The sequence below is a fragment of the Phoca vitulina genome, unplaced genomic scaffold (assembly GCF_004348235.1).
Source record: "Phoca vitulina isolate PV1807 unplaced genomic scaffold, GSC_HSeal_1.0 scaffold3, whole genome shotgun sequence".
Lineage (NCBI taxonomy): Eukaryota > Metazoa > Chordata > Mammalia > Carnivora > Phocidae > Phoca > Phoca vitulina.
In genome coordinates this window covers 16,244,582-16,259,244 of record NW_022589706.1, presented here as the reverse complement: position 1 = coordinate 16,259,244, position 14,663 = coordinate 16,244,582, and the positions used below count along the sequence as shown (strand labels likewise).

The 14,663-nt window shown below is 42.5% G+C and overlaps 1 protein-coding gene across 8 annotated transcripts in view; it reads right to left on the bottom strand.

The window, feature by feature from the left end:
- RBPJ (recombination signal binding protein for immunoglobulin kappa J region) overlaps positions 1-14,663 on the bottom strand; it is a 217,247-nt gene that overhangs the window by 103,262 nt on the left and 99,322 nt on the right. The window contains exon 1 of one of the 8 annotated variants that reach the window (XM_032400136.1): positions 1,153-1,262. The exons of 4 other annotated variants lie outside the window; for them this stretch is intronic. In XM_032400136.1, the coding sequence (XP_032256027.1) occupies positions 1,153-1,211 (59 nt within the window). In that variant the 5' untranslated portion in view covers positions 1,212-1,262. 3 more of the 8 variants (XM_032400127.1, XM_032400129.1, XM_032400132.1) reach the window with 3 other exon arrangements.

Sequence of the window (14,663 nt, the reverse complement as noted above, 5' to 3'; positions counted from 1 at the left end):
TAATCCCAAGAGAAAAGGGTGCGGAACGCCGAGGAGGAAACTAAGTATCCCCACGCCTCTTTCAAGACCCACAAAAACAACAACAAACCGTAGGGTCTGTCTGCGCGCAGAAGCACCAGATGGAGTCCCCGAGGCTGAGACAGTTCAGCCGACACACTCCGTGGATAGTGGATAAATCAACCGATGATGGGAGGGGAAGGGGGTGCCAAGCGAATAAGCCACTGAATGGGCGAGACAAAGACTCTGGGAGTGATCAAGTACCAAACATAAAGGTGAGAGGAAAACACGTGAGAAAAATAATGGAAGAAAAATTAAAAGACAGAAATCTGGTGCCTGGGCTGTGGCAGGTCACTGAGCTACCGAACAGCGAAGGGCACAACAAAGGGGCACGGGAGGAAGGACAGCTGAGGGGAGGAGATGGAAAAGGGATGCGGGGCGCGACGGGTCGGACAAAGCGCCCAAGGCGGTGAAACAAAGGGCCCGGGGTAGAGAGTCGCGGGGGGCAGCGGGGAAAGACAAAGCGCCCGGGGCCGGGGACACCGGCCCGGCGAGGAGGCGACGACCGCCCGGAGGAACAAAGCTGAGCGGGGCCAGGAGGCCGGGCCCGCGGGCGGCGGCGCAAGAGGCGCGCGACCCGCACGGCGCCCGCGGGCCCCGCGCGCCCGGCCGCACTCACGCCCGCACCCGCCGGCGTCGCCGCCGCCGCCGCCCGCCCTCACGCGCCGGAGACCGAGCCACGGCGGCGCAGAGCGAGCAGCGCACGGCCACACGCCGCCGCCGCCGCGCTCGACGCACGCGACGCCGCCCCCGCGGCCCCGGACGCCAAGCGTGCCGCGGCCCCCGAACACGCCGCCCGCCGCGGGCTGCCAGACGCCCGCAACTTTGCCGATTCCCAGCGCTCCGATTCCCCCAGACTTACCCTGTCACAACAGGCGCCATCTTCCACAAACTCTCGCCAAAACTCCAACCCTCGCGAGATTCCCCCTGACGCCTTCCCTAGTCCCTCTCCCCCGCCCCTTCCCTTTTTCCTCACTCCTCGATTCCACCCAGCCCCCGCGCTTCTTTTCCCCTCGCAGCCGCCGCGAAGAGCCAGACGCCTCGCGCCGCCCGCGGAGTAGGGGATCCTGCTCGCTGCCTTCCCTGGACACCTACCCAAGCGATGGAGCATGCGCAGGCGGCTCCTCCGCGGGCGAGCCCTCAGTGTGGTCCATGGGGAGTGTTCCGGTTATCCGGGTTTTGGGACGCGCCCTGAGGGACGTACGTGGAGACTGAGGAAAACCGGAGGGGATTACAACGGGGACGGGGAATGGAGGGGTCAGGAGGCGGGGCCGAGAGGAAGGGAGGAGGGGTCCTGGGAAAATCTGCCGCGTTTCACAGGCCTAGATGAAACACCTCCTCAAATGGGTGTTTTCCAAGTGGCTTCCCGCTCACTCTGGTTCCCAGCCCTTTTCATTCATTCAGACGTTCATTGGACACCTCCCTTATGCAAATGTCTGCGTTAGATGCTGGAGCTACAGAGATGCCTGGAGTTCGGCAAGTGACAAACCTAGAACTGTCTTCGCTCTCTTCGACCCCCCCCCCCCATGCTTGCGCACAGACAAGATGACAACGTGGGCTGTGACCCTTCAGAGCTCTGTAAATGGAAAACTTTAGCAGTTGAGCTCTGTGGACTTAGCTTTCTTCTTGGGTGTGAAATGAGGTCAGGCCAAGGCCTCTGGCAAAGACACCCCTAATGTCCACCTTGTATATGCATGCCAGAGCGCCGCGTAGTTTTCTCCAGAGGTGAAAACTGCGTTGGAATTGAGGCCCCACTCGCACTCAAACCAGAGATGCCCCTGGGGCAGAGAGCTGCCTGCTGTGTGAGCCTTAGCACCTCATCGCCGTCCCCAGCCGTGTGTGAACCCAGGTGGAATGGGGACAGACACTGCCAGGGTCCTTCCGTGGGCCTGGCATAGTCGAGGCCGCTGGTCGCTGCCCGGAACGCACTTCAGGCAACTTAAGCCTGGAAACCCCGGAGCAAACTTGGTCCGTCTGGGCATTTAATAGAAAGGAGAAGGGCACGAATCCTGACCCCTCCTTCCTACCTGCCATACCCCTTTCTCCACCCTCGCCGCCCCCGCCAGCCTTGCCCTTTCAATTCCTAGAGATTCCCAGATCGAGCACTGCCTCCTGTAGGGAGCCCCAAAACCCGGAGAACTGGAATTCGCTGCCGGAGACCTGCTGAAGGCGCTGCAGGATTGGCGCGGCACTCGCGAGCGGCACTGCGCATGTGCCCAATGCGGGCAGCCCAGTCTCACGCTACACCTCCTTCCCACCGCCTTCCACTACTCAACTCAGACACAACACGGGCCGTGGGAAATTTCCTAAACCTCGCGAGAACGCGCCCACTGTTGCCTATGCTTTCGCCCCCAAATCTCGCGGAGCCCAGGCGGGACAGGTGTTTGTCTAGTGCAGCTCCCGGCGCTGTTCGTGCCGCGCGTGTCCGGACGGCGGCCGCGGGCGGGGTGGGAAGGGAGCGGCTCGCCGCGGAGGCGGGGCGGGTGGGCGCGTGGTGGGGAGCCGCTGGGAGGGGGCACGACGTCTTGCACACACACGCCGCGTGACACTTTGTGGAAGAAAAATGGGTGGCGGGCTGGGCGGGCTGTAAAGGAAGAAGGGGAAGCCAGGAGACTAGAAACTCCTCTTGGTGCAGATGGTAAGAGGTCAGACTGTAGGGCAGGAGGAGCCCCAGGCCGATCCCCTGGGGAGGTTTCCTGTCGCCTTCCTCGAGCCTGGTACTTTCCTAAAATGTGTTTGACGCCGCGCCCCCGGCCTCCGGGAGCTGACGGCCCCCAGTGTCGGGTTTGAGTCATGCCTCTGAGTCACCTAGTCTGGCCACCACTTTACTTGGTTTAAAACAAGTTCGGATTTCCTTAGCTACTCTCTTGTAGCAATTGGTTGTTTTCTTTCTGATCTACCAGCTGGCATCGCGAGTGGAATAGGGAAAAAATACTGCTCTCTGTGCTCTTGCAGTGTTGCCCAGTATAGATTCCGTCCCCCATTCAAGGATACAATTTGAAAATTCCTTTCCCCTAATCTCTTCCTAGCCTTTTGAAGTAATTCCTATACGTGAGTTTCTGTTCTTGTGTTTTGTTTTCCTTTCCTTCCGCTAACAAGAGTTAAAATAATGGCTTTTCTTTCTCCTTCACTTTCCATGTGTTTGCTGAAATATTCATTCCATCTTAGGTACTGTTTCATCAGATGTTTTAGCTACGACTGTTTTAAGTGTATCCTTCTCTTGGATTATTTATTTGTCCAGTGAATTCCTGGTTACATTCTTCAATCGGGCACATTTCAGATTGCCCTGGTGTGGTTTCTTTACCAGACCAGCCTGGCATTTACTAGGAGCTGGGGGCTTGGTGATATCACAGACCCGCAAATGTGGAACTCAATTGTTTTGATTTTTGGAGGACAGTAAGTCCTCTAATAGAGGCTCATGTTCTGCTTGTTATGTAGTGGACAAGAAATCAAGTTTTTGAGTTGTTTTCAACGTTTTTAGTTATGTGTGATGATATGTGTGTGCATTTTCCTATCCCTTTGATTAAGTGTTTGACACAGAAAAAAAAAGATATAGGACATTTAATACAATAGCTCACTGCAAGTCTGCTTTGGAACAGGATAGCTCAGGAGGAGGACAATGCCCATGGGCAGATTCCTTAAAGTCTTCATCCCAAGAAGGCATTTCAGTCATAGTCGACTAGTCCAGGCCATTAACTTAATTTGGAACCCTGGCCATCTGAGAACCCCAGCCACAGAAAGCCATGGTAGCCACAAGCCAAATCACAACTCATCTTCACCCTAAAACATGATCTTCCTGCATTCTTTCCCCAATCCAGTAAATGACAACTCTATCCTACTTCTTTAAGCCAAGAACCTTGGAGTTATTCTTGCTTCTTTTTCCTCTCACATCAAATGTCCAGTCTAACCAAATCATGCCAGCCATTCCTTCAAAACAGACCTGTAGTCCAAGTATTTCTACACCTCCATGGCTCCCAGCCCATCGTGACCCATCTCCTTTCTCACCTGGTTTACAGAAAGTCTCCGAACTGGTTTTCCCTTCTTCCATTCTTGCCCTCCCTCAGTCTGTTCTCAGTAGGGCATTCAGAACAACCCTCTAGAACTTTCCATGGTTTTCCTATTTCACTATAGGGACCTACACATCTGACCTGCTACTCAAATCCCCTGACCTCCCTGACCTCACCTCTTCCTCTTCCCCTTGCTCACTAAGCTCTAACCAGCAGTCTAACTTGCTGTCCCAGGACATACCAGACACACTACCAACTTCTTTTGCTCTTTCCTTCAGATACCTTGCTCATTTTTTCACTGCTTTCAGATATTTGCTTAAATGTCACCTCAGTGAGGCCTTCCCTAACCACCCTCCACGAAGATGACTCCTCATACTCCCTATTCCCTCCTCTATTTTTCCCAAGGCATTTATAAATTAACATACCATGTATCATACCTGTGTATTGTGTTTACTCTCTGTGTCCTTCCATTATAATGTAATCTTACTAACGACAGGGACTTTTGTCTATTTTATTCATTGTTTAAACCTAAGCCACTACAACAATGCCTCGTGCATGGTAGGTGCTCAGTAAGTATTTGTAGAATGAACAGGATGTCTTCCACTCTACAGCAGAAGAGAAATGATTCTGAAGACTGGCAAAGCCTTCTAGGGTTGAAAACAGTATTGGGGTTAGACCAACAATGAATGCTGCAGTGCCAACCTGCCTGGGGAAAGGAGATCCTATAGAGCAATCATCTACGTTGACTTAATGCAAAAAAAAAAAAAATTCTTGCTCCTGGGTTAGGAGCAGTAGATGAATCTACACTTACTTGAAGGGTTTCCTTTGTTCATTTTAGAACCTCAGGAAAGAAAATACTATTGGCAAGGGGTGCCTGGGTGGCTCAGTCGGTTAAGCATCTGCCTTCAGCTCAGGTCATGATCCCAGGGTTCTGGGATGGAGTCCCACATCGGGCTCCCTGCTCAGCAGGGGAGTCTGTTTCTCCCTCCTTCCCCACTCGTGCTCACTCTCTCTCTCTCTTTCAAATAAATAAATAAAATCTTTAAAAAAAAGAAAAAGAAAATACTATTGGCAAGATACCAAGAAACAGGTATTCACATATGTTCTAATGGGAGTGAAAATGGGCATAATCTTTATGAAACCATTTTTCCAAAACGTGTCACTACCTGTTAATCCTACCATTCCATTTCTAGAAATCTATCCTACAAGTAGACTCACACATGTATAAAATTACCTATATATTGCAGCATCATTGATGGTAGAGAATACTGGTAACAACCTACACGTCAATCAAGAGGTACCTTATTTAAAAAAACAATTGTACCTGAAATGAATATAACACTGTATGTTAACTATACTGGAATTAAAATTAAAAACTTAATTTAAAAATCATGATATATTCTCAGAATTGAATAGTATGCATCTGTTAATAAGCTGAGGCTGCTTTTTATGTACTTATATGGAAAGATAACAAAGTTTAAAAAGCAAGGTACAAAATAGCGTTAGATAAATACCTACTTATTTGCCTCTATGTATCTAAAATGGCTCTGGAAGGGCACACTAGAAGCTCTAAGGGACTCAGTGGTTGGAGGGTGTGGTGAGGAGATGACTTATCTCCCAGTCAGCTGTCTTGGATACTTGGAATTTTGTACCTATTGCCTGTATTGCCTATTCAAAATACAAAACATAAAAAAGGGAAAACGGAAGAAAAGGATTAAATGTGCAAGAAGAAAAAAATTGAAAGAATGAAATTATTTTCTTGGTTCTATTTGCTAGAAAATTATTTTCTAATAGAAATGATGGACTTGACCTACCATCTCAGTACAATTAACTGCAGAACTGTCAGTACTTTACTCCAGTCATTGGGTAACACTGAACTCACAAGCAAGTCCAAACAGCAAGTTTAGAGTTCCTACCACTTCATGTTAGGCATGATCTTTGGTGGTTTAAAAAGCTAGATAATGCAGAGATCCCAGGGGACTCCCTGGCTAACAGTACACAGACCAGTTGCAGTATAATTCTAGGATAGATCAATGAGTTTAAGGGCATTGGAGTACAATGGAAGAAGCACCTAACTCTGGACTGATGGACCCTAGGAAACCTTACAGAGGACTATTGAACTGACTCTTAGTAGTGGGGGAGTTTAGAGGACCATCAAAGGGGGAAGAAGCATGAGAAGCACAGGAAACAACATGTTCAGGCTCTGAGGTGTGAAAGAGTATCTTGTACTCAGGGGAACTCCAGGTGGGGGTTTGGTGCGTGTAGAAGCAGGGGGTAGGCATCCTAAGGAGGGTCACAAGAAGGATCTGGAGAAATGTCCTCAAAACTTGGCATCAGAATCCCCTGCGTCCCACTCCCTAATACTCTAAATGAGTAAATCTGGGCTGAACCTGGGAATGGGCATTTCTAGCAGGCTGGTCAGGGACTCTGATGCAAATCGTCCATGAGCCAAACTTTGAGAATCTTTGTCGTAGGGGTTAGACGTAATCTTTCTTCAAGAGTTTAACATTAAAGGGAGTAATGGCATATGATTTCTTTTTTTAAAAAACAATAAAGATATTTAAATAGTAAAAGGAATGAGTTTCAGAGCCCCTTAGTGTATATCCAATGGGCATGTGAAGCAGTTAGTGGCAGTAAGATAAGCACATTCATGAAGGGGGCATGCTTTGCTGGGGTGGCTGAAGCCCAGTGGCACATTTCAACGTTGCTCTTATTCAAAGACTAAGTTACACCATCTTCTATTAATGAGACACAGTAAAACATTGAACATTTTGCTGGGCAGCCTCATGATGAAGAACATGGGTTCTGGCACCACGTTGCGTGGGTTCTGGCTCTAAGACCTTAGACAAGTTACTGCCTATTTTTAATGCCTGAGTTTCCTCTCCACAAAATGGAGATAACAGCACCTGATTCACAGGGTGGTCGTGAGGATTCAAGACGTTTATTACATCATGAGGATTCAAAGTGTTGAGGGTGTCTAAATCATTTACAATGATACCTGTCACATAACTGCTGTGGTAGTGTTAGTTTTTATCATTATTATTTTTATTCAATAAATCTGTAAGTTGCATTCATCTAATAAAGGTATTTCACATGCTTTGCAAGAATTTTCAACACTTCAAAAATCAGTGTTTAAGTTGCTGAATATAGCGGTGATTTTATCCAGATTGGTGTTAATTCATTTCTTTATACTATCCCACTCAGAAATGGCAGTATCACTGTTATTATTATTCAATTTTAAGAGGTGCACATGTCCAAAAAGTTTGGGAAACCTCCTGTAGATGGCCAATGAGAGCCTCTCAGGCTGGAAAGCAGGGTTTGATGTGATTGGATTGTGAGGTAGTTGTGTGCCCAAGAAAGACTTACTGACAACTCATATTAGAAATTAGGAACCTACGGGGCGCCTGGGTGGCTCAGTCAGTTAAGCGTCTGCCTTCGGCTCAGGTCATGATCCCAGGGACCTGGGATTGAGCCCCATTGGGCTCCCTGTTCAGCGGAGAGCCTGCTTCTCCCTCTCCCACTCCCCCTGCTTGTGTTCCCTCTTGCTCTCTCTCTCTCTGTCAAATAAATAAATAAATCTTAAAAAAAAAAAATTAGGAACTTTTTCATAGAAAGAAAATACCATATGATTTCACTCATGTGGAATTTAAGAAACAAAACAGATGAACATAGGGGAAGGGAAGGAAAAATAAGATGAAAACAGAGAGGGGGACAAACCATGAGAGACTCTTAACTATAGGAAACAAACTGAGGGTTGCTGGAAGGGAGGTGGGCGGGGGGATGGGGGTAATTGGGTGATGGGCATTAAGGAGGGCATGTGATATCATGAGCACTGGCTATTATATGCAACTGATGAATCACTAGCATCTACCCCAGAAACTAATAATACAGTATATGTTAACTAAATTGAATTTAAATAAAAAAATACGAAAAAAATTAACAATTTTTACTCCAGAGAAATTTTTTTCTTTTCTCTTTTTTTTTAATTTTATTTGTTTATTTGAGAGAGAGCGAGAGAGAGAGAGCATGAGCAGGGGGGAGGGGCAGAAGAAGAGGGAGAAGCAGACACCATGCTCAGCAGGGAGCTTGACTTGGAGCTCAATCCCAGGACCAGGGGATCACAACCTAATACAGCGGCAGACGCTTAACCAATTGAGCCACCCAAGCACCCTACTCCAGAAAAATGTATTAACTTATGGTTTTCATTCATCTTTATAAGCATGAATCCCCCCCTTTCTTAATAACAGTATCCCCATTGTTTCTACTACATGTTAATCAAGGTTAATAAAATGTACAGGAGATTGAAAGAGTGGCAAGGATTCTATAAGACTATGTAATTCTAGAAGGAAAATAAGGATTTAAAGAAATAAAGAGAACACTGAAAATGAGTCATGGAGTGGGCTTTAGGAGAACTTGAGGAACAAAAATAAATATTCACTCTTCTCTTACCAATTGTGTTTGATTTTCATAGGATTCTTTGGCCCTGGGAATTTGATTTTTTTTTCTTTTTTCTTTTTTTTTTTTTGCAGGCCCAAAGCTTTACATAACTTGCTAACATGTGCAGCAGTTCAAGAAGGTGAAGTAAGAAAAAGAACGGGCCATTTACTCTAGTGATGTGGAACGTGAATGGAATCAAATGCACATTTGGTGTGTACAAAACTAATAATTTGTCAAAAGTTTTCATAGCTAATGTAATTGGAAGAAAATGTTTCCATGTGTGATTGATATGCCTTGTTCTTTTTAGGATATAAACAAGATAAAGCCACTTTTACAAAAAATGACAAAATAACACTATTCAAAAAAGACAATACCACATGAATCATAAAATACCAGTTATTTGTTTACAAGGGAATATATATAAATTTTGATTTCCTAAACTTTCCCCTTTGTCATGTATCCTATATTGCAGTGGTTTTTGGTTCTGTGTTGAGCCAGTGTTGAACACACATAGTTAAAAAAAACAGCTGGGGGGACGCCTGGGTGGCTCAGTCAGTTAAGCGTCTGCCTCCGGCTCAGGTCATGATCCCAGGGTCCTGGGATCAAGTCCTGCATCAGGCTCCTTGCTCAGCAGGGAGCCTACCTCTCCCTCTGCCTGCTGTCCCCCTGCTTGTACTCCCTTCTCCTCTCTCTCTGACAAATAAATAAATAAAATCTTTAAGAAAAATCAAATAAAAAATTAAAAAACAGCTGGGATATGAGGGAAAGAGCACTGGACTGGTCTACCATGGAGTCCTACCTCCACCACTAGTCAGAAGGCCAATTGTGGGCAAACTAATTTTTCCTCATCTGCTAATGGGGAAGGTAAAACTTCTTGCTTAGGCACATTTTAAGAATCATTTCAGACATCACACAAAATAACTGTGTACACAGTAGGCACTCTGTAAATGTTACCTCTTTAGGAAATTCTCTCACCCATACTGTTGCTCAGTTTGGCTTTCTTTTGTTTTTTGTTTTTTTTTTCTATTACGTGGACTAGTACTACCTCCTTTAGAGATTTGTTGCACAGATCAAACTAGATATTTATGTAGATGATTAAATGGAAAGAATTGTCTCTCAATAAGTTCACTGTACTTATTTTTGGTTGGCACATTTATTTGTAAAAATTTGACTATGGTTATATAGGAAATCAAGAGAATGGAAAAAGATCGTAGGTTTTTCTCCTCTGGCCTGTGTTACTATTAACCTTGGGCACAGATGGCCTTTATCAGTTTTTCAAAGAAAGCTTACCAGAAAGGTTTTACTCTTTGCATCTGTGTTACTTTGTGTCATAGATCGTGTAATGATAAGCATCAACTGGTAGGTATGACCTTTGTGGCTAGCACCCTTGTCCAAAATAGACTAAGATCAACTTTGGAGCCAGTCTATTCAAGCACTGACAAATAGTAAGAGATATCAACTCCTGTCTTGTGAAATACCTAGCTGGGTCAGAGATAGTTGATTAACCACGAATCCCCTGGAACATCATAATCAAAGTTATACATTGTCCCTTTTAATAATTGCCATTATATCAGGATGTCCATATTTTTTATTTTAATGATTTTTTAACAATTTAAAAATTTTTAATTATGTCAACATGTAGGAATTTAAAAAAAGAGATCTTGTGAAATTACTGGAGGTAAAAGGTATCTAAGATAATTTCTAATTATTAGGCTATTAATAAATCTGGAGTATGGGCTTAATTTTATGCAAGAAGTATGTTTGAAAAGTTTCATCTCAATCTCATAATGATGTATTTTATTTGTAAAGGCATTTAGAGAAACTCTGTATTTAAAGGTATCTTTAAAGGCTTTGTGTTAGGGGCATCTGGCTGACACAGTCAGTAGAGTGTGCGACTCTTGACCTCAGGGTCATGAGTTTGAGCCCCACATTGGGTATAGAGTTTACTTAAAACATAAATAAATAAATAAATAAATAAATAAAATAAAAGCCAACGTGTTTTTAAAAAACTAAATAAAAATTTTAAAAAATAAAGATTCCATGTTACATATTATAACTGGTATTGTCGTATATGTAGTTTTTGCTACTTAAATGGTTATTTAACTAAATTCTATCATAATTAGCATCCTGTGGAAGCTAAAATAAGTTATATTAAGGTGTTATAAATATCCCACTAGTGGAAAAAACATTTCTCAAGATCTTAACTACAAATTGCCTCCCATCTAAGTCTTTGGAAAGATTTGGAAATTTATGCATGCTTCTTCTTTTTTTTTTTTCTCCCAGCTTTCCAAACACTTGGCTTAAATTCTACCCTCAGAATTACTCTTGACTTCAGTGACAGTTATAAACTATCGTCTGGGAGAAGCATTTGGCTCCTACTTTTCAAGTCTAAGGTTCTCCAGAAATGTTCTTATGAAATGTGAATCTGATTTTCATCACACAGTTTTACCTACATAGCATCATATTTTCCTTCACCAGCAAACACTAAGTATTTTATTTTTAACTTAGCAAAGCTATATCTGTATTTGCATGGTACTTTCCAAGTTTCCGAAATAGGCAACAAATCAAAGAACCTAGGCAAAAAAAGGACTTAAGAACTGAAAGATAACTTCTGAAAAACAGATTACGTACAGAAGTATTTAGTTTTATGCAATAGAGTGTTTTTGAAAAGTTGTATGCCAATCTAACATGGAGACAAGCAGCTTTCTATTTAAAGGGATACTATGATATGCAATTTGTGAATCGACAGAAACTATAATTGAGTCTACACTGTCCCAAGCCTTCTCACATATATCATCTCAATCAGTCCTCAGGACAAAGTAGGAGGGAGGGGATTTTATTCCTGGTGTTTTTGTTTGTCTGTTTGTTTGTTTCTTTTAAGAGAGAGAGAAAGAGAGAGAGAGAGAAGGGGATCCCCAAACAGGCTCCACGCCCAGCACAGAGCCCAACATGGGGCTTGATGTTACAACCCCAAGATCATGACCTGAGCCAAAATCATGAATCGGAAGCTCAACTGACTAAGCCACCCAGGCTCCCCTTTATTCCTGTTTTTACAAATAAGGCTCAGAGAGCATGACTTACACAAGTTATACCTTAGAAATGGAGTTTCTGATTGTCAGTGAGTTTTTTTTTTTACAATAGAAATTCAAATGATTTTATTATTACAACCTGATAGAGAATATCTTATGTCAAATACTCAGTAGCTGATTATGATTTTAATAACTTATTTATGAAAATAAAAAAGGTAAGGAATTCAAAAAGATTTATTTTTAAATAGCTATTTATATGAACTAGTGAATGGCTAAGGATGGGTAGCCAAGAAAGAGAGAAGACCTAATACCCTTGTAGATTTTTTGGTATGATTATTATTTTTAAAAATAATTCACCAAAGACACCACAAGAGAAAAACACTATAAATATAGACACAAAATCCTCAACAAAACCCAGATGGCCCTTACCTTACAATTGTTCAACTTAACAATTTTTTGACTTTATGATGGTGTGAAAGTGATATACATTCAGTACAACCCATACTTCAAATTTTGAATTTTGATCTTTACCCAGACTAGCAACACGTGGTATGATACTCTCAAAATGCTGGGCAGTGTCAGCAAGATGCAACTAACAATCAGCCACACAATCACAAGGGGAAACAACTGATACACTTACAACCGTTCTATGCCCATACAATCATTCTGTTTTTCACTTTTAGTATGGTATTCAATAAATTACATGAGATATTCAATAGTTCATTATGAAGTAGGCTTTTGTTAGATGATTTTGCCTAGCTATAGGCCAACGTAAATATTCTGAGCATGTTTAAGGTAGGCTAGGCTAACTAAGCTGTAATGTTTGGTAGGTTAGGTGTATTAAATGCATTTTTGGCTTATGATATTTTCAACTTATGTTGGATTTATCTGGACATAACCTCATCATAAATCACGGAAGAGCTATACTAGCAAACATCAAACAAACTAAGAATAGAAGGAAACTTGTTCAACCTGATAAAGGGCATCTATGAAAAATCCAGAACAAATATTTAAAGGTAAAAGATTGATGTTTTTACACTAACATCAGGAAGAAGGGAAAGATTTCCATTTTTACCACTTCTATTCAACATTGTACTGGAGGTTCTAATAAGATAATTTGGTAAGATAATTAAATAAAAGGCATCCAGATTGGAAAAGAGCAAAAATGGGGTGCCCAGGTGGCTCAGTCAGTTAAGTGTCTGCCTTCGGGTCAGGTCATGATCTCAGGGTCCTGGGAACAAGCCCCACATCGGACTCCCTGCTTAGCAGCGAGTCTGCTTGTCTCTCTCCCTCTCCCTCTACCCTCCCCTCGCTCATGCTCTCTCTGACTCTCTCTCAAATAAATAAATAAAATCTTAAAAAAAAAGAAAGAAAAGAGCAAAACTATTTCTATTTGCACATGACATGATCTTATAGAACATTCTAAGGACTCCACTAAAAAAGTATTAGAACTAATACACAAGTTTAGCAAGGTTGCAGGATATAATATCAATATACAAAAATCCATTATATTTCTATATATTTGCAATGGGCAAGCCAAAAATAAAATTAAGAAAACAATTCCATTTACAATAGCATCAAAAAGAATAAAATACTTAGGAATAAATTTAATTAAAAAAAAGTTCAGTTCTTATGCTCTGAAAACTACAAAACATTGTTGAAAGAAATTTAAAAAGATCTAAATAACTGGAAAGGCATCTCATGTTCATAGATTGAAAGAAATGATTATCAAGATGGCAACACTCCTAGATTGATCGGTAGAGTCAACATAGTAACAATCAAAATCTCAACTGTCCACGTTGCAGAAATTGACAAGCTGTTCCTAAAATTCATATGGAAATTCAAGGAAACCAGAATAACCAAAAGAGTCTTGAAAAAGAACAAAGTTGGAAGATTTACACCTCCCCTTTTCAAAACTTACTACAAAACTATAGTAATCAAGACTATGTGGTACTGGAATAAAGTAGACATACAAATTGATGGAATAGAATGAGAGCAGACATAAGCCCTCATATCTGTGGTCAATTAATTTTCCAACGTAAGTTTCAAAACAGTTTAATGGGGAAGAAATAGTCTTCAACAAATGGTGTTGGGACGGCTAGATATCCACAGGCAAAAGATTCACAACGTATATAAAAATGACCTTAAAATGGATCAGAGACCTAAATGGTGGGGGAAGGGGAATGACTGCTAAAACTATAAAACTCAGAAGAAAGCATTAAGGTAAATATGCATGACCTTGTACTAGCAACGGTTTCTTAGACAATAAAAGTATAAGCAACAAAAGACCAAAAAACAGATAAATTAGATTTCATCAAAACTAAACTTTTATGCTTCAAAGGACACGCTCAAGAAAGTGAAAAAGACACCCCACGGAGTGGAATAAAATATTTGCAAATCATACATCTGACAAGGATCTAGTATCCAGAATATATAAACATATACAAATAGATAAACAGTTCTTAAACTGGGTAATAAAAACTACAACCCAATTTAAAAATAGGTAAATGAGGGGCACCTAGGTGGCTCAGCGTTGGGCGTCTGCCTTCGACTCAGGTTGTGATCCCAGGGTCCTGGGATAGAGCCCCTCATCGGGCTCCCTGCTCAGCGGGGAACCTGCTTCTCCCTCTCCCACTCCCCCTGCTTGTGTTCCTGCTCTTGCTATCTCTCTCTCTGTCAAATAAATAAATAAAATCTTAAAAAAAAATAAAAATTAATAAAAATTAAAATAGGCAAATGATTTAAATAGACATTTCTCCAGAGAAGATATGTAAATGATCAATAAGCTCATGGAAAAATATTCAACATTATTAACCATCCAGGAAATGCACATCAAAACCACAATCTGATACCATTTCACACCCACTAGGATGGCAGTAACCAAAAAGACAGATAATGACAGATGTTGGTAAGGAGGTACAAAATCAGAACTCTTACACATTAATGTGTTGGAAATATAAAATGATGAAGCCACTTTGAAAAACAGTCTGCCAGTTCCTCGAATGGCTAAAGGTAAACCAAGCAATCCCGCTCCTACGTGGATGGCCAAGAGAACTGAGAACATATGTCCACATCAAAGCTTGTACACGAATATGCATGGCAGCATCATTCATAATAGCCAAAAAGTAGAAAC